The sequence below is a fragment of the Lagopus muta genome, chromosome 18, assembly GCF_023343835.1.
Source record: "Lagopus muta isolate bLagMut1 chromosome 18, bLagMut1 primary, whole genome shotgun sequence".
NCBI classification, from domain to species: domain Eukaryota; kingdom Metazoa; phylum Chordata; class Aves; order Galliformes; family Phasianidae; genus Lagopus; species Lagopus muta.
In genome coordinates, this window is record NC_064450.1 from 10,016,192 (window position 1) to 10,035,731 (window position 19,540).

Genomic DNA, 19,540 nt, shown 5'->3' on the forward strand with positions numbered 1-19,540 from the left:
AACCAAAAGTTTCTTTGGAGCCCCAGAGGTGGGCCCGATTCCTGCCAGCCTGCAGCCTTATTCACAGGGCAGTCACTCATCTCCAGCATCGGGTCTCCCCAGCAGCATGCAGTTTGAGCAACGACCGCATTAGAAGCATCCTTCACGCGAGCCACAGGAAAGCACATCTCCAGCTTTACAGCGTCTCACAGCAGTCTTGATTATACAAGAATTAGCTCTGTGTGTTTAACTCAGCTCCTAACGCTCACGTTAAGGCCATCCGGCAGGAAGCCTCGGCTTTTACAGCCGTTCATTTTCAGCAGCGCTGTTATTCGGTTTTAAGGTCGCTTCCCAAACCTGACCTGCAAACACGGCCCTATGAGGAGGCGCGGCGCCCCCACCGCAAAGGGAACGCGGAGCACACAGGTGAACTGCAGGCTGCACCGGCAGATGTTATCCGCCCATTTGTCCTTGGTGTCCCCACCAGATCGCTACGTTCTCATTTTAAAAACCGCTCTTTGCCTTTCCCGTCCCAGCGCGGTGCCAATGCCCACATCCCCAGCGGGACCCGCAGGTCCTGGCAGCTCCAGGTGACACCGCCTGCAGTCACAGCGCTCTGACAGCACACGCAAGCCTTTATAGTGAGATAATATATTGAATAATAGTAATAATAGGAAGTAGCAGCTATTTGGAGCCCGAATTGGGATTTTCACGTTGCTTGCAATGCCGCCATCCCCAGGAGGGGCAGCGCCCGCTGATGCACCCGAACGAAGCCGCGTTTTGCAGAGGCCCCGGGCCGCCATTCCTCCCGACGTTTCCAAACCCGGGTCCCGTGCGGCGGCGGTGCCGAAATCTTTATTGCCAGACAAACAGCAGAACCACCACGACTCGTCGCACCCCCCGCCCCGCCCCGCCGCTCCGAGGGCAGCGCGCCGCGCCCCGCCGGGACATTTTCCCCTCAAACGGGAGTTTGACGTCGTCCTCCTCGATACCGAGTGACCAATGGGGAGGCGGCGCGGCGGGCAGGCAGCCAATCGCACGCCGTTGCTACCTGCGGGGAGTATTTTTAGCCCCGGCGGCGCGGGAGGGCTGCGAGGGGTCGCGCTGCTTTGCGCCGCGCGGTGAGGCGCCTCAGCCTTTCCCGGGCCGCGATCGGGGCCTCCCAGCTCCGCGGGGTCATCGCGGCGGCGATGGGAGCTGTAGTTCGGCGCGGGCCCCTCCCCCCTCCCCGCGGAGCCGAGGGCCGCGAGGGCAGGGTTTGACGAGGGCAGCTTTGACGCGGGCCGTGACGCAGCGCTGCCGCGAGGCGAGCCACGCGCTGACGTAGAGAGCGGCGCTTCCACGGCGGTGGGGGAGGGCGAGGGGCGGGGCGGGGCCCTGCGGGCGGGGGCGGGGCCGGGGTGGGCGGTGCGCGGCGGGGGGCGGGGAGGGGGCGGGGCCGAAGCGGGGGGGCGGGGCGAGGGAGGCCATATATAGGGGCGCGCCGCGCGGCGGGGCAGGAGCAGAAGGAGCGCGGTTGCGGTGGCGGAGCGCGCCCGTGGTGGGGGTGTGAGCAGCGCAGCCCTCCCCCCCCTTTCCCTCCCCCTTTTTTTTTTCCAACCCTCCCCCTCCCCTTTTTCTTTCTTTTTTTCTTTTTTTTTTTTTCTTTTTTTTTTCTTTTTGCGTCTCTCTTTCCCCTCCCGTCCTCGCCGAGGCAGCCGGCTCTCGGAGATGGGGGTCGGCTGCTGAGCCCGCCGCCCCCGGCACTCGCAGCCCGCCGGGATCGTTCGCGCCGCGCCCCGCCGGGTGAGTACCGGTACCGCTCGTGGAGCGCCGCTCGTTGAGGGCGGGGCGGCCCCGGAGGCCCGGGCGCCGGCGGGGGCTGCGGCGGGCGCGGCCCTGCGGGGTGACGGGAGCCGGGGCGGCCCGGGAGCGAGGGGGGCCCGGCGGGACGGGGAGGGCGGGGGGCGACGGGCGCCTCGCGGAGCGGGGCCGGGAGGGGCCGCGCTCGGCGGGGAGGAGGCGGCGTTCCGACTGACGGAGCCCCCGCAGGACGTGCTGAGCTCCGGGCTGCGCCGCGGGGAGCGGGCCTCGCGCCGCGCACCTGGCTTCGTTTTCTCCCTTATGGGCCTGGAAAGCGCCCTTCCTCCTCCTGCTGCCGCCGCCGCCGGAGCTCCCTGGGCTGTGAGCAGAAATCTAATGAGCCCAGCCGCCTGTTATGTAACGCCGCTGCGGCCCGGGGCCGTCGAAGCGCTGTCCTCTAAGCAGGGGCAGAAGTTGGGGCTGCCGCCCCGCACCGCCCGGCCCCGCACCGCTCGCTGCCCGCGGGGCTGCTGGCTTCCCGGTGCGCCCTGAAAGGCTCGTTCCTTTCCTAAGGGGACGCAGAGGCGGGGAAGCAGAACAGACGGATTAATAAATCATTTTTAAATGTCCCTCTGAACCACCCAATCAGCTTTTCTGCACCGATTGTGTCCCTTTTGTAAATATCTTCTGTTTGCCCTTGATCTTTTCCTTATCCCCACCCAGTGCTGATCCAGCAAACGTTTAAAGGTCGCCTTATCGTGCAGGCTTTCACATATTCCCATACCATCTTGGGGAGAGCACGAGTGGCTTGGAAATAGGGTTCCAGCCTTTAAAGGAGATTATTTGGAGCAGGAAACAACAGCATAAATACAAAGCTTTTTTTTTTTTTTTTTTATAATGGGATTTTGATATTGACTTTGATTTCTCTAATCTTTACTGACAGCCACGCTGAATTTTATCCCTGGCGATGCAGTGCAGAAAAGCACACCCTTAATTGAAATTCATGCTGGGCGTTTCACAAAATCGACGTGTTTTGTTTCATTGGAACTTTGTATGCCAAGGTGTCCCCGGGGGCTGGGCGCCCTGTTGGAGCTCTGCAGGTCCTCCTTTGCACTGTGTGCTGATACCTCGTTCTGCCCTTTTTTGACTTCAGATGGCTGTTTTCTCTTTTGTCCTTTAAAGGACCAACAACCATATTTTATATTAAATATAAAATGGAGTCCTGGAGAAGGAGGAGGGCGACTGTTTTTTACTGGAGCTCTGCAAAGCCCTGTTGGCTCCGATGTTGGCTGTAGCTTTTTGAAATCTGGACTATAGGAAATGCAGTATGTATACTTAAAATGGAATGGAATAATTTGTAGGAAAAATAAGTAATTAATTTCACGATCATTGCCATTCCCAGTGCAGGAAATCGATGCACCTATTTTGTATGCATTGCCTGCATTATCATTTTAGCTCTTCTGAGGAAAGGAAGAAGTGTTGTCTATGAACGGTGGACATTTTCTCTTCGCTTGATGCAACTTCACCAGTGCAGCGTAGTCCTCAGCATAATTCCAGCAGTCTGTGCGGATGGTTGCCTTGGAATTAAAATGTGTTGCATACTTTTGGTTCTTGTCTGAAGTTCTCTAAAGCAACTGGAAATATTTCTGTATCTCTGCAGCTTACGGTGTGACCATTGTGTTTGCAAACTTTAAAGTGATAAATGATCCTCAAACTAGGAGCTCAATCTAAACTAATAGTCCAGTGCTGAATTTTGCAGCTGAGCACTATAAATCAGCCGAGTGCGGGTTGGTAATTGAACCCTTGACAGACCTGGCAGTCCTGTGATGTCTTAAGAATTACACTTGCTGCTTTGTGAATAACTAAACTGCAAGCTCATGTTATTTTGAAATGCCCCGTGTTGCGTATGTAAACACATGCCTGGTGCATCTTCTGCAGGGCTGCTTGTAAGTCATACCGAACGTAGCTGACACCCTCAGCTTTTGCAGGCACAAGCATAAATAGTTTGTGGGTTTTTTCACTTAAAACATTACCTGTTTTATGCAGAAAGTGAAGCTGAAAGAATAGGCCTTGAACCTTGATCTTATCTTTCCTTATTTGGATGTGTTTGCTTTTGTTTTTTCTTAAAGGAACAAGAGCACTCAAGGTGAAGGATAATAATCAACTAGCATCAGCACTTTGAAGGAAATTTTGTTTCCCTGTGGCATCTTGAACACTTTCTTCGTGTTTTGAAACAGACTTACACCTTTGTGGCATAGCAGCTATGCAGCTTGAAATCCAAGTAGCACTCAATTTTATTATTTCATATTTGTACAATAAGCTTCCCAGACGACGTGTCAACATTTTTGGTGAAGAGCTTGAAAGACTTCTTAAGAAGAAGTATGAAGGGCACTGGTATCCAGAAAAGCCATACAAAGGATCAGGGTTTAGATGTATACACATAGGGGAGAAAGTGGACCCGGTCATAGAACAAGCATCCAAAGAGAGTGGTTTGGACATTGATGATGTTCGTGGCAACTTGCCTCAGGATCTTAGTGTTTGGATTGACCCGTTTGAGGTTTCATACCAAATTGGTGAAAAGGGACCAGTGAAAGTGCTTTATGTGGATGATAATGAAAATGGATGTGAGTTGGATAAGGAAATCAAGAACAGCTTTAACCCAGAGGCCCAGGTGTTCATGCCAATTAGTGACCCAGCATCTTCAGTGTCTAGTTCTCCTTCTCCTCCCTTTGGTCACTCTGCTGCTGTGAGCCCAACTTTCATGCCCCGCTCCACTCAGCCTTTAACCTTCACCACTGCCACATTTGCTGCCACCAAGTTTGGCTCGACCAAAATGAAGAATAGCGGCCGTAGCAACAAGGTCGCCCGCACTTCTCCCACCAACCTTGGCTTGAATGTCAATGACCTGCTGAAGCAGAAAGCCCTTTCCTCCTCCATGCACTCTCTCTACGGGCTTGGCTTAGGCAATCAGCAGCAGCAGCAGCAACAGCAGAAGACTTCTGCCCTTTCTCCTAATGCCAAGGAGTTTATTTTCCCCAACATGCAGGGTCAAGGTAGCGCCGGTAGCGTGTTTCCTGGTGACAGCCCCCTTAACCTCAGTCCTCTCCAGTACAGTAATGCCTTTGATATGTTTGCAGCCTATGGAGGTCTAAATGAAAAGTCTTTTGTGGATGGCTTGAATTTTAGTTTAAACAACATGCAGTATTCTAACCAGCAATTTCAGCCAGTTATGGCTAACTAAAAATAAAACAGAAGTGACATCCAAGTGAATACTATTGTACAAGTAAAAATGCACGTACCCAAGGGTGTATCTTTTTTTCCACCTCTTGAGATATTTTTTTTTTTAAGGCTTGTAGTATGAATACATTCAAGCTTGGTTAGAGAAATACAACATGCATCATTTTTTCATTTGCCAACCAAGCACAAAATTATTTTATACTGACTGTACATTAAAAAATATACTCTCAAAATATGGCCTCTTACAGTATTTAAGATATAGCAAGGACATGGCTAATTTTTTGTGTGTATATATATATATGCACGCAAACATATGTATATATATATTAAAAAATTGGCACTAGTAAGTGGGTTTATTGGTCTTTTTCTAATTGTATAATTTAATTTAGTACAAAGTTTGTAAAATATCAGAGTATATATATTGTTTCTACAACATGGTATTGCATTTATATCTTTTTACTACAGTGATCTGTGACAGCTGCAGCAGCTTCATGTTGTATTTTTTTTACTGAAATTGTAAGATATCCATCTTAAAGACATCGATTCTAAAAAAATATAAAAAGTTGTGTACAGAATATTCCTTAGTGGTGGAATCAAAATGTACGAAATATTTGCTTTTTTCAAAAGAAACACAAATTGTATTTTCTGTTAAAAGTTTAAAGATTTTTGCTATATATTATGGAAGAAAATGTAATCGTAAATATTAATTTTGTACCTACATTGTGCAATACTTGAAAAAAGGTATAAAAGTATTTTGAGTCAGTGTCTTACATGTTAAGAGGGACTGAAATAGTTTATATTAAGTTTGTATTAAAATCCTTTAAAATTACTTGGCTGCTGTGGTCTGTGCTGCTGCTGTGCTGCAGGTCGCAGTGCTGCGTTGCTGTGTGCCCATCGTGCAGCACAAGGAGCGATGGAGGGGCTCCACATGGGTGCACCACAGCGATGGTTGCATCCTGAGACGCTTCTGACAGCGCTGCCTGATGAACCGCTTGCCTGCGGCTGAGCAAATGTTTGCTTGTTTTCTGTGGCTTGCTGAAGTCAAAAGGCGGTGAGTTGTTTTTGCCTTGAGAGTTCAGACTGCGAGCGGTGTGAGTGCGGAGTTGCTGGGCGATGTGAGCTGTCTGGAAGGTGCTCAGGTGATTCAGTGAAGCTCGCTTTCTGTGTAAGCAGTGGATTTGAGCTATTATCTCGGCAGGTCCCAGACAATGCATCAGCGTTCTGGTTCTGTACCGGGGATGAGTAACTCAGCTCAGCTGAATAGAAGTGCTGATGTACGGTTACTGCGCTCATTGTAAACTTCCATCTTATATGCCTCTATTAAAATGAGAAATGTAATGCAACTGGAGTGTGGCAATCTAAGGTTTTTGTTCTAGTGGATTTCACCAACTTGAACTTCATAGGCTTTCAAAACATGAACGTGAGTGGGAGGACAAAGAACTCAGAAGGTGACAAAAACCAGATTTTCCATGGCATCCCTTTCTCTTTTCTGTCTTTTTGACAAATGCTGTTCCTTGCTAACAGATGTTGTCATGGGGAAGAGAAACTTGCTTACTTAATGCCGAACTCTTAACCAGCAACTTGTTTTCCATCCCAGTTCCAGTTGTACGAAGAGAAGATGTGTGCTCAGTGGGTTGTGCTTTGGCTCACAGCAAGGAATTCTGAGCTACAAAAGGAGCACGGTATTAAAATTGCCTGAACTTTATGGTTCTGAAATTGGTGTTTGAGAATGCAGGTCATCCTTTGCTTGTCTGATGCACTTGCTTTTGTGAAAGGCGTGAGTTGTCCCAGCGCCAGCCCTGTGCCACACACACACACACCCAGTTTGGTGGGAGTCGAACAGAGATTTGGTGGAAATAACCTGGCTGTGAGGAGCAGCGTATTTCTACAGCACTGAGGTCTTTGCTTTGGCCAGAGCGAAGCTGTGAGAAGTATTGCTCTAGCAAATGGATGGGTTGGAGGTGTGAGGCTGACCGTGCTGTCAATTTGTAATGCCATGACAACCAATTCCAAAGCAATAGTGAACGTTTTTTTAGGCATTCATCTGTCTGCTGCTTTTTATTGAGTTTGCCATCTGGTTTATCTTTTCTCTGACGGCACATCAGTGGGCAGAGCTGTACTTAAAAGCGTTATCACTAATTTTAAGTGTGTGCTTTTGCTTCTAAAAGGCCCCTGAGCCGTGTGTAATTTTTAAAAATACTGAAACATGCAGAATGTTTGATTTGTGTGTTACTCTGTTTATATGGCTAAAGTGTAAGGCTCCTATAAGTTTAGTAATCACAGTGTAGAAATCGCTAACCTGGCAAAGAGGTTGAGCAGCTGTGATGGTGGAGGCTGTGTTCTGTAATTATATTCCTGTGATTTAAGCTAAGATCATTTGTTTTAAAGGCCATCCAGCAGCACTACCCTCTTTCCCTTCTGATTTGTTCACTGTCACCATCACCAGCTCTGCAATGAAGGCAGTCGTTGCTGGGAGAAAACTCTGGAAAAAAAAGATGCTTATTATTTTTTATGTGACTGCATACAGCAGCACCTCGTAATATAAAGCAGATCTTAACAAGCAGGTTTTTGTCCTTCTTGGGTTGTTTATGGTGCAAGGAGACAATCTGGAGAAAAAGCATTTGGTGTTCTTGTAGAATGCATATAACATTTTTAATGTGTTCTCCTTCTCCTTCTAGAAATTAAAGCTTTTACTGTTTTCTGTTCAGTCCACTTCATCCGTTTGTTTATCATCTTTTCCTAAAGCTTAGTGCTGAACTTGTTAGCTCAAACATGGACTTTGCAGCATACTGTTCTAAACGAGTGCCCAGTCAGTCTCTGATTCGCATGCACCCAGTGTTCTGTTCCTGCAGCCGTGCTCTCAGGTAAGCGCATTGGCTTTCAGAGAAAGGGCCTCAATGGAGTGAAGGTGAAAGAAGGAAGCATTGCTCAGTTGTGCGAGTTCTCTTGTGTTTTCTCTTGTGAGCATGCAGTTTGCTTCCTTACAATTGCAGGTGCCAGTTAAACCTCAGAAGATGTCTTTTGTTTGCAGTGAAGAAAAGGCGATGCTGTAAGTACGCGTCTCCCATAGCGCATCCTGTCTCTTCGCTCAGAGTCTGCAGCACGAGTTTCAAAAACTGATCCCTACAGCGATCTGAGGTAGCAGTAGTGTTCTGCTTCACTTCTGAACCAGAACCAGACCTGACTGCAGCCATGTCAGTGTCAGAGCGGCTGCAGGCCCACATTTATGGCAGCACAGCCACCTCCTCCAGTAGTTACTGCTCACACCTATCTTTTGTGTAGATCTCTTCAAACATGCAAGGCGGAATTTTCAAGGTATTTCTGCTGGTTTTATAAAATGTCAAAATCAGTAGTTACTGGGGTTTGTTTTCTCCCCCTGTCCGGTTAATTTGTTAAAATGTCCATTCTTCCTCTCTTAAATAAACGGAGCACAAAACCTAAAATAATAATTATTAAATCTGCCAGATTTGTGGAATTTGGCAGACCTAAGCCATGCCTGCTACCCTACAAAGACGAAGTTATAACTGCAGTGAAGGTTGTACTAATTTGCTTTTCCATTTAAGATTTTTAAAACAATCATGCTACATTAAAACAAGGTTAGTGTTTGGGTGTTGGTGTAGCCATTGATAAGGGGTGGCCGCACGTTCATTTGTAAGGCTGACTCAGTTCAGCACAAGTTGATTACTTTTGAACATTGTAATGGGGGAATCAGTGAGATTGAGTTCAGGGTCTGCTTGGCACGGTGGGGCACAGAGGGCTTGACAGCTACGGTCTGGGCTGCGTTTGTTGTGTGGACGAATGACAGAGCTCCCTCTGGATCTCGTTGTAGTAGCCGAAATTAAACGGTGTGATTGTTTTCATGAGGGAGAGCCGGTTCACGGGTCAAGTTCACAGTGCATCGTGCTTCATTGCCACGCCATGTTCTCCACATTCCACCTGCGGCGGTGAACCCGGAGGCCATGGGCTGGCCTGGCATTGCAGTCTCGGTGAGTGCAGGTTTTTGTGGTTCTCTCAGCTTCAAGCAAACAGTCACAACTTACACAAACTGTAGTTCGAGTCACAAAAGGATCATTCCCTGCTCTTCACCGTGCAAAATCAGCAAGCTCTGGAGCATCGCTGGTACCATCTTGCTGCAGGCCACAGGCAGATTCTCGCCCAGCAGCAGCACGGCTCTGTGCTCCCCTGCACCACAAACACAGCGGCCTGCGACAGCAAACCGTCCTGCTGCGCTTCGGAAATATCAAGTAACCAAACAACTAGTTGTTAAATCAGCTCTTTCAGCCGGCATGGGATCAAACCAGAGTTCATTCACTGAGCTCGTGCCCCAGACTGTTCTATTAACTTTCAGTAATAAATACCCCAGAGTTTGTGTTGGTAGTTTTGGAGCAGATGAAGCAAACCGACGGTTCAGCATTCTTTTTTCTACCATCAGCAAGTTGATTTAAATTGAGTGTACAGAGTTGGCTCCATTCCTCTCATGAGCTGCATAAAAAGTTTGCTAAATTGAAGTGCCAGAGCAGTAAAATCCTGCTGAAGGGACTGTTTCCAAAGCTCTGCGAGAGGCATGGTTAAACTGTTACTGTGGCAGCGTATGTGTGACTTTTGTCCTCTTGGCTTTATTTTAGTGAAGGTAGTAAGGAGTTTCGCCTCACAGAAGGGAAAAAGCATTAAGGCTTCAGAAACATAAACCATGTTCTCCTTGGCACTGCGAGTTCTTTACCTCACAGACAAAATATGATCAGTGTGCGCAACAAATAGCAGGTGTAAAATATTTTTAGAAAAACCTTGGCATACAGTGCAGACGTCCCCTACCCCCATCCTTTATGCTGTCATCTTTTGTTTGTTGAAAACAATCCGTAACATCGGTGGCTGCAGTTTTGAGGGAACTCGCTGTAGTTTTTATTTGGTAATTGAGCGCTTCAGAGGCCTAAAATCAGAGATCCTCTGCTCCTCTGAGAGCAGAGGCACCATTATGTTCAAACAGGCTGTCAGCCCTGTGCCCTCATGGAGCTCATTGAGCTGCATTCCGCATTCCCCTTAGCTTAAAGATTACCCATAGCATAAAACAAAAGAGATCTCTGGGAATGCAGTGCCTTAATTATGGTTTAGTACCTTCTTGGAGAAGCTTCTTTGAGAGGGGTGATAGCAATAAGATTAATGCAATTGAGAACAACCCTGGAAACACACCTTTTTTCCTTGTCAGAATATAATAATTCCTGCAATGTGATGGAAAGTGCAGCAGCAGTAGAGAGGGGCGCAATCCTAGGCTGCAGCAAATGAGGACAAGCCCAACTGCAGCAGCCGTGGATGCAGAAACAGAGGAAGAAAAACTGCTTGCCTTTGGAAGGCCTCAGGTATGCAGGTACCTCCAGTGAGATCCCCTTACCTCCACTGCCAGCACTTAGATGAGGCTGCAAAGGAGGAGATCCTGGCTCCATCCCTTCCGGTCACTCGGGTACAGTGCATGCACTGAGCTCCCCTGGGCTGGCTCCACTTCACTATATAAAAAGACAGCATAAGGAACTACTGAATGTCAGAATACAGTTAATTACATTCCATTCTTGCAGTCTTATTAAACTGGGTGAAATTGCTGCTTGGACAGCCGTGCCCAACAATACAACAGCCTGGCAGGTTGCAGTCCTGTTGGTGGGAGCAAGAGGTGGCAGCTCAGTGAGGAATGTGGTACAACGGATGACAATTTGGGCACCCGCATTTCAGTTCTGACTCTGGGTGAGTCATTGCCCTTTTCTATGCTGGTTTCCTTCTCTGTCACCATTGAAATTCAAGTTAGATGTTTGCTGGCTATCGCTGCCTTTTTGTTGTCAATTCTGCTGAACTTTATCCGATTTCTGTGTGCCACAGGAGCATCTGAGGTTGACCTGTCACTCCCCCAGTTCTACTGCCTTTAGCTGAGTCTTCTCTGTTGTACAGTTCAGTTAAGGTATGTGACCTTCCATTTGGAAGTAAGGCATGCATATACAAGTAAAACACTTAATTCTCATTGTCCATGCTCTGGAGTTTGGTTCACCCACCATTGGAGCAGAAAGCCTCGAGAGCTGTGAGATCTCACATTCCAACTATTGTGATTCTTTAAAAGAATTTCTGTGGGTGTTTCTATAGATATAGAAGTATATATTCCTCCAGTACAAATCATGTGAAAATGTTACACCAGCCTACTCACTGAAGTTGCTGCTGGTCAAAATTAGGCTTGCATACAGATTTTACAAACTAAAACAAATTCCCCTTTGATTTTCAATAGACCATAATATTAAGCATCCTGTATGCAAGCACAGAGACGGGGCGACCAGGTTCTGCTGCTGGCTGTGAACTCTGGGCAGTCTGCAGCAGATTGATTCAGCCTTGCCAGAAGTGTTTTCTGTACTTCTGAGCCACAGCTGAGCTTTAGCTCCCTGCTGACTCTCAGATGCTGTAGCTTATTTCTGCAGCTTATTTCTGAAGCCAACAGGTTCTCAGTCCGTCTGCATCTCTCAGTGTTGGCCAGGTGTAAAGAGCACCTCGGTTTGGCAGTTTAGTGGGAAGAGTGCAGATCTTCCTGATTCGGTTGAAAACGTTAATGCCTGGGGCAGTTACCTGCCCTGCAGGTGCTCTGTGAATCCCATGGTGTAGCGATTAACTGCTTTGAGCCAGAGATCATATTTTGGTTGAGAACAACTGAATTTCATTCTTGCACAATACAGAACAGTGTTCTCGATTTGGGTCTTCTAGAAAGTTACAGTGCTGTCCTTAAAGACTTCTGTCAGTGTTGTCAAACCGAGTCACTGGAGAAGCTCCAATCCAGGCCTCCAAGCGTATTTTAGGAGTTATGAGCTAACTATAAATAATAATCAACCTTGCACCACATCAGCTCATCTTCTGGGTATAAATGTAAATAAATTTGAGAAACGTCAAGCTGTTCTATGCAATGCTACAAAAAGACTTCATTGTTAAGTGGAAGTTTAGATCCATAGGAAGTCACGGGCTCACAGAATGGATGTGGATGAACTCATGAGTGCTGGCAGTTAATTGCAGCTGCTTAACTGAATCAGATCTCTGAGGGACACTGAGTGACTGGGGCCACCGCCGCCCTTCTGTCTGCTGCTCTCCTGTACTGCTGTGCAGTTTGCATTGCGGATCCAGCGGTTGGTAACCAACCCAAACTGACTCCTACAAAATGGGAAAGGACAGAAACACGCAGAGACAGATCAGCCACCAGGTCTCTGACCTCTCACTCCTAACCTTTAAGGAAGCTCTCCAGAACTTCAAAACACATCTGAGTACTAGAATTCCTGACTCTAGGATATAAAAATCACACAGATACTGCTTGCATATTACACTATAATTTTTGCTATTGCCAGTCATCCCAAGGCAATAATTATTCTCATCTCTCTCGCCCCCACTCCGTGCCATAAATGACATTATCAGCTGTCCTCTGGTGAGTATCCTCCCTTTGATCAACAGGAACCAATCGTTCTTTCTCCCAAATTGCCTAATTCATTAATATAATGAAGTCTAACTCAGAACAATTATTCTCAACCTGTATTTAGCTCTAAGGTTATTGCTTCTATTTCAGACCCAAGGAAGCCTGATGTGCCTGAAAGCATGTCTAGTTTTTCCAAGTGTGCCAGCTGCCCTAATGAATGGTGTCCCGGCTCCCTGCCCTTGTTCACTTTCATCTGGCACTGTCCTTCCTGCAACAGGTGCTGCACCATTGTCCCTATTCCTGCTCAGCTGAGCCTACAAACAAAGGCATAGCCTTGATGAGTTAGTGGAGGTAATGTTAGCCCAGTTAACAGAAGTGTAAGCACCATGTGAAATTTGGTGCCCAAAGTAAGTGAAACGTAGGCTCTAGATCTCATCTTTGCTATTCAGGTTTTTTTCAGTGTTTTGCAGTACAACCTCTCTCATCCATTTGATATCCCTAGATCCTTTCCTCAGTTTTTCATTCTACTTTCCTTCAAGATCTTCCTTAAAATTTATTTTTCCCAGTTTCCTTCCCAAACCAAGCCTACTCCCCACTCAGCTTGTCTGAGGTCTCTGCCTCACCACGTATAATTTGCAGTGCATTATCTGATTGAGACTGTAATCTCTTCAGGGCAGGGCTGGCTCTCTCTGTACTCACAGTTCCCTTTGCTGCTCTCTGAGGTTGAATAAAAAGGACAGAAATAGAAGAGTGTACAGACACTCCCAAATAAACCGTGTATTTTGTCAGCTGCTTTCAGGAAGCAAATTAAAGACTGATTTTTATTAGCAACCTGGTTTACACTGCATCACAGGAGGCTTGAGAAGAAGTAGGTGCTTCAGGCAAAGCAAGCTCCTTTACAAACAATTTGTGGAACCTATTAGTCTAAGAATACCCACACTTACTGAGAAGATGATGCTCCATCACTGCAGCTCAGCACGGGAGGAGGAAACCATGCTCCAGGGCGGTCCAGAGGGGGAAACCTTCACCACGTGAGGTGTTTCTGCCTTTAGCCACCAGTGACACTTTTCCTCACCACGTGTGGGCTGTGGGTAATGTGCTCTGTGTACATTGCATTGTACATTGGTCGGAGATCTCTGGGTTTGGAGTTTTGCTGCCAGCACAAATGAACTCTGCGTACTTGAATATCTTCCCAGTGAAATCAGAAAGCGAGCAACGTGGAGGTGGAGATGGGGACCATGAACCCTTGGTGTGACTTTCCCAAAACACTCGGAGCTAGAGCTTTGACATTGCCTATTTTCCGAGGAGCCCCAGGGACATTTAACACCTGTTTGCCCTTCCCAGTCCCCAGTTTATGTTGGCCTGAGCAAAGGAGTAGGAGAAGGGCTCCTGCTTTTCTGGCTCCCAGCTGCTTTCTGGGAGCACCTAGCTGTTCTCAGGTGCCCAGCTTTCAGTGGCTTTGGTGAGCTTTTCCGTGGGGCACTGTTCTCTTGGACACATTGGTCTCTCATCAGATATGGAAAAACATACTTGCTTTCTGCTAGCACTTAGTCATCTAGACAGAATGGGCTTGTTTTCCTCGAGGAAGCTTAGGATCGCATAACTCTTACAGGCGCAGGGGAAAACATCCGTAGATGTCGGGATTAGTCATATAACTGCCGCAGATATCCTCACCCGGAGCCGCCGCTTCCCTCCCCATGAGCACTGCTGGGCTGCAGCCTGTATCACATTCCCAGCCTTCCCCATCACGGTGTGTATCTGGGCAGGCTGGAAAAAGACAGGCGGGTCGTTCGCTCTTTGACCCGTACAACAACCTCTGATTGATTAGGATGGGCTTAAACTGGGGATGGCTGCTTCGTGGGGCTGTTTTACGGGGCGCTGGTGGAGCAGGAGGACACAGAAGCAGCTGCTGGGAGAACAAGATGGCAGCATGAATCTGAATGGGGTGTACAAGATGGCAGCACAAATCCGTGTGGGGAGAACAAGATGGCATGGATCTGCTCTGTGGGGCAAGCCGGGAGGTGCTGAGCAGGTAGCCAACCTGCGCAAGCTAAGGGTGCCACATCAGCTCCTGCTTTGCAAAACAATGAGTTGCTCATAAATTACAAATCAAAAGAGATTTTTTTTTTTTTTGTAGTTATGTTTGCAAAAATGCGCTTGTGTTCGGAATTGCTGTATGCAAACCTGAAAGCACCTGAGCTCGAGGCTGTAGGCTGTGGAGCAGAGCTGGCTGCACTGCACCATGCAAACAAACTGGTGTTTTTAAAGCAGACCCAGAAGAGTTTGCAAATGCATTTATTTGAGCAAGCAACCCAACTGCTGCTACCAGCGATGGATTTGCAGAGCAATTGTGTGTTTGCTGAGCTCACAGGCCAATGAGTTCTGTGTATGTTACATGGTTTGCACAAATCAATATGTAGAGTATGCACACATGCCCACATCTGGAACGAAGACAGGGATTTGAATAGTGACCTACTTAGCACCTGGCACTGCCTGGATCTTCAGGGCAAAAATATAATATTTTCCTTCTTTTTAATGAACTGCTAGGTTTTGTTAGGCAGGCTGCAGCAATGCATGTTTCATGGGGCTTTTGACTCCTGCAGGACGCAGACAGGGCAGGAGCTGGGCTTGGAGCGGCCTCACTTACCTGGGCCAGGGGGGGCTTCACGTCCCACACACAGCAGCACAGCTGCCCACTGCCAAGGGCACGGCAGTGCCTTTCCATTCCAGCTGTGGAAATAGGAAAAGAGAGCTTTATCCAGGAAACAAAACCACCCCAGCAGTAGAAATAGACAAGGGCTTCAGCCTGCAGCATGCCGTGGTGTGGGGGGTTGTTTTCAGAGCTTCACGGAGAACCGGAGGTTTTAGGGCTCCCTGTGAAGAACCCGGGGCTTTGGTGGAGTGAGGCAGGAGGAGCTGTGTTACCCCAGCACCACTCGGGAGCAGCTCCACGCTGCACTCACTGCACAGGGAAAGGTGGGCCAAAGTCTTATGACCTCCCAGTGCCCAAAGGCTCAAACCCGTGACAGAAGGCTCATAGGACAATTACAAAATAAACAAAAGAAGGGAGAAATGGGGGAAAAAAATACCTGACACTTGTCCTCTCTCCAGATTACAGCTGTAACAACACGTGAGCCAAAATAATTCTGCAAAAGGTGTTCTCAGGAGTGGATTTTTTTTCCAGTGAATGTATACATAAATAATAGTAATGAGAAAATGTGTGTGTGTGTGTTCTACAAAACAAGGGAAAATTTTCTTCATCTTCAAGCCCATGGACAGTGAACAATTTGTGAACAGAGGAGCAGCTCCATCGATCTTACACTGCATTTGTTACAAACCATTTGCTCGTGTGTAAACCCTCCTGCCAGGGCAGAAGCAGCAAATCCTCCTTCCATTCTCTTCCACTGAAAAATTACTTTCAGTAAACATGGAGAGCAACATCAGTGAGAAACAGGCGCAGTGCGTGTGAGGATGGCTGCAGTCCTGGAGCTGAGATTGCGGTGGAGCAGCTGCTGGCTGCAGGCTTCCTGCATGCACACGGGGCAGGGCTCCTCGCATGGCAGGAAAACAAAAGCCAAGCCTAAAAGGCCATTTTGCAAAACCCCCTTCCTCCCCAGCACACCTACAGTGAGCAAGCGAACTGCCACTACTCCTATGGAATACATTGAAGCATCTCATCCAAAGAAACCTCTCTCTTTTTTAAAGCTCGCAGCAAGTCCCTAGATGGCAACACTGCTCTTTCTGACCCTGGTGTAGCACTGTGAGCTTTGCTGTGGCTGACGGATCTCCTAAAGCTCCTGCTTTGGAGATTATGTGATTAAGTGAGACCTTAAACTTCCATTCACAAACGAAAATGGGAATAAGAGAATGCATTTAATGCTGGTGGGGGCAAAGAGCAGCTTAATGCTGGGGTCCCTGGAGGCCTCTGCAGTCTGATGGCAAATTGGAAGAAGAACCGAAGCACCCAAGGGTTGATTCAGGCAGGTGCAAGAGATTGGATGTGAGGAAGCAGTCTCAAGTTGTGATGAGGGAGGTTTAGATTGGGTGTTAGGAAGAACTTAACGAGAGAGCGGGGAGGCACTGGGACAGGCTGCCTGAGGAAGCGATGTGAAGGTCTTTTCCAATTTAATGTCTCTTCCTGGAGAAAGAGTTATCAGAGACCTTGGTGATGAGGACACCTTTGGTGTAAGTCTCATTTTGCACCTGTGGAAGTGGAAAGCCGTTACCTTTTGGCGCTCAGTCTTTGTGTGTTGGCCATGACTCTGTGGGTCCATGAGGCGGCACTCAGTCTCCCCCTGCAGCAGCTCTGTGTCTGTAGTGAGTGGAAAAGGCAGCCCTTGCTTTGTGCCAGAGATGAGATCCTTTTGGCCATCTCCTGACCGGGTGACTTCTTGAGCGGGCACAGTGGAAACTGAACTGCAAACATTATAATCAAATTGGAGTTTCCTCCTGAGTTGATTACCTAAGTCGCAATACATCTGTTAGCTACAAGAAACAACAGCAGAAACTGAGAGTCTGATTGCAATATTCACTTTTTGGATGATCTGCAGGTCAAGTATTACTCACTGAAGAGATCCATGAGTAATTTTGAATAACTGGACAAATATATTTAGAAACCAAGCAATCTGCAAACAGGGAGATGAAAAGTGCCAAATAAATTATACATTGCGTCCTTTTCTTGCAGCTCTGGAGATGGATTTGATTGCCTTATCACATCCTGACCACATCCATTTTCCCCGATAAGCCTCAGTCCATCCAGCTGTATCTCCACGCAGCCAGGGACGGAAGCAGCGACGTGACCCAGCTCCGTGGGGTCTGCTTTCCCCTCGGAAACTCTGAATTACACGGCAAAGCTTCTGCGGAACAGTTAAATTCAGCAGGGCGAGGCCAACTGACCCCAACGGGGGAGGACCTTTCACCCCGGGAAGCGTCGGCCGGGGCTGCAGGCAGCGATCCCGCACGCCATCTCGCGTCCGGCCGGGGAGCAGCCGCGGCTCCCGGTTTGCGGCCCCTCCGGCGTCACCTCGGTGCCGGGACGTGAGGAGTTTTCACTTCGAGCCACAAGTAGCGCGCAGATGGGAAAAGGTGGCTGTGCGAGAGCCGGGGTGCCGCTCGCCGGGGCGCGGTGGGAGCAGCTGCTGGGGTTTGGCTCCTGTAATTACATTCCTGTGGTCGGACGCTGCCGAGCAGAGCTGGGCTCTGCCCTGTGTGCTGAGGTGGGGACCCGGAATACAGAGAGCGGCAAATCTGGGGAAACTCAGTCCCAAATTTGGTGATGGATCAGCCAGGTCTCAGACGAGGACAGCTTGCTTGAAGGTATCACAGCAGTGCAGTTAGGACTCATTTTTCCACCCAGTGTAGATTATTAAGCAATATTCTATTTCATCTGCTGTTCTGTCATCCTGCTGCCGGGTATTACGATATCCTGCAGCTTATCATGCAGTGTCCTTGCAGCCAGCTTCCCTTTTTGCAGCCCCAAATATCTTGTACAGCAGCAGAGCTGGTAGCCAGCCTCTCCAGTCCCTTTTCCCAACCACTCACATGAAGCAGCCCTGGCCACCATGCAGGGCTCTGTGGGGCACCGCCGATGGATTCCTTGACAAACAGCTGACCTTCTGTTCTCACCCCTGTCCTGTGTTGACCAGTCCTGGACTCAGGAGACTGCCTCTCGTCTTGCTGCAAGGCAGCCACGTTGCCTTAACCTTTCAGGGTGAGAACTTCCCCTGGAGCCTTACAGAAATCGACGTCAGCTCCACCAAGCCCAATCATTCCTGTGGTGGCTTCAAGGAAAGCTCTGCAGCATCTCTTTGCCCTGCTGACATCTGCAGACTCTTCCTCTCTGTTTCACACTCTGGTCAGCCTGGTGACTTTTACTGTCTCTTACCCTTTTTACCAGACTTGCTGAGTTTTGGTGCCCAGTCCCTAGGAACTGAATTCCAAATTAGCCACCCCCAGCCCTCCGCTCCTGCAGCAGACTGAAGCAAAGGTTATCTGCTGCAGTTAATAGTTAAGCAATTTCTTACTTTTACCCTTGGGTGAATACCATCTGATTCTGGAGATTTATGACTGTTGCTTTTCTATTTATTTCAAGCAGTAGAGGAAGTGATGTCCTTTGCACGTGTTACAATGCCCACTTTGGTCTGAGTGCGCTAGGAGCGGAGCAAAGGAGGGAGAGAAGCTACAAACTTCTGAAGGGGCAGCTCTTTTTTAATACAATCCATCCACCACGTTGCTGTGCCAGCTTAAGGTGCAGAGATGCTCCCCTTCCTCTCTCTTTTCCTCATTCTCTCTTTTTCCAGCCTCCTCCTTTCTGTCTGCGTTTCTGGCCATCACTGACAAATGAGGGGGTGAGAACTTGCCCTGTGAGTCCTTAAGCAGAGCTCGGTGCTGGCCCAAGGAGAGCTGGCTGAGGGGAGGCTGCGACAGGCAGAGAGTGAAATGCCACCACTGGGGTTTGCTGGCTGAAATCCAAACAGCCTTTGAAAGACTTTCCATTCCATTTCCAAACTCTCAAGTCTGAATGTCTTATCATTTGCCGAGCCATAAATAGCTGTGAACTGAGCAGGCTGGGCTGCTTTTGGAGCTGATAGTTACGTCCAATAATGCCACAGTGTTATCTTCATATCCCACTGGTGTTTGCATTGTAGATCAGGAGCCCAGGCTGGCTTTTTTGTTTTTTTTTCCCAAAGATTTAAAGAGCTGGCAGGACATTTATTCAGTTGTGCAACCTCCATTCAGAGTACTTCTCAGGCCCTGGACACGGGACTCATTTTTTGTCCTGTGACAGCAACTGTAAATCTATAAGGCAGCTGGAGGTCACTTATAGTCAATAAGTAACCAGAGCTCATGAAGGGAAAACACAAAATATTTGGTATAAAAACATGGGCTCCACATTCACAGCTCCCAGCCTGGGCGATGTCCTCACAGCTGAAGAGCAGCAAAGGGCTCTCATGGACTCCAGAAGCCCCCAGCACCCATGATGTGGATATCCACTCTGGCCATACTCTTTTCCTAGCAATTGTCTAATACTGAGAATTCCTTGCTCTGCACACACCACATGAATTACAGCAATGTGGGGCAGGAGGTGCTTCAAGTGGGGGCAGTGGTGCCCATCTGGTGCCA

The 19,540-nt window shown here is 48.3% G+C and overlaps 1 protein-coding gene and 1 long non-coding RNA gene across 4 annotated transcripts; one reads left to right on the forward strand and one right to left on the reverse strand.

The window, feature by feature from the left end:
• The first annotated feature begins 1,533 nt into the window (after positions 1-1,533).
• Positions 1,534-5,827, forward strand: TOB1 (transducer of ERBB2, 1). Its single transcript, XM_048965097.1, has 2 exons — positions 1,534-1,764; positions 3,891-5,827. The coding sequence occupies exon 2, from the start codon at positions 4,025-4,027 to the stop codon at positions 5,000-5,002; it is 978 nt and encodes a 325-aa protein (XP_048821054.1). The 5' UTR covers positions 1,534-1,764; positions 3,891-4,024; the 3' UTR covers positions 5,003-5,827.
• LOC125702172 (uncharacterized) lies at positions 5,043-18,410 on the reverse strand. 3 transcript variants are annotated; one of them, XR_007380472.1, is made up of 3 exons: positions 16,645-18,410; positions 13,363-15,148; positions 5,043-12,162 (listed from the first exon to the last, which is right to left on the reverse strand). It is a non-coding gene; the product is annotated as an uncharacterized LOC125702172 (long non-coding RNA). The 3 variants fall into 3 exon arrangements; XR_007380471.1 differs by having other exon boundaries at positions 5,043-15,148; XR_007380473.1 differs by having other exon boundaries at positions 5,043-15,148; positions 15,508-18,410.
• Between the last annotated feature and the right edge of the window lie 1,130 nt (positions 18,411-19,540).

Bases quoted from the DNA above. Each gene is read 5' to 3' on its own strand.
- TOB1 (XM_048965097.1), top strand. From the start codon at position 4,025: ATGCAGCTTGAAATCCAAGTAGCACTCAATTTTATTATTTCATATTTG.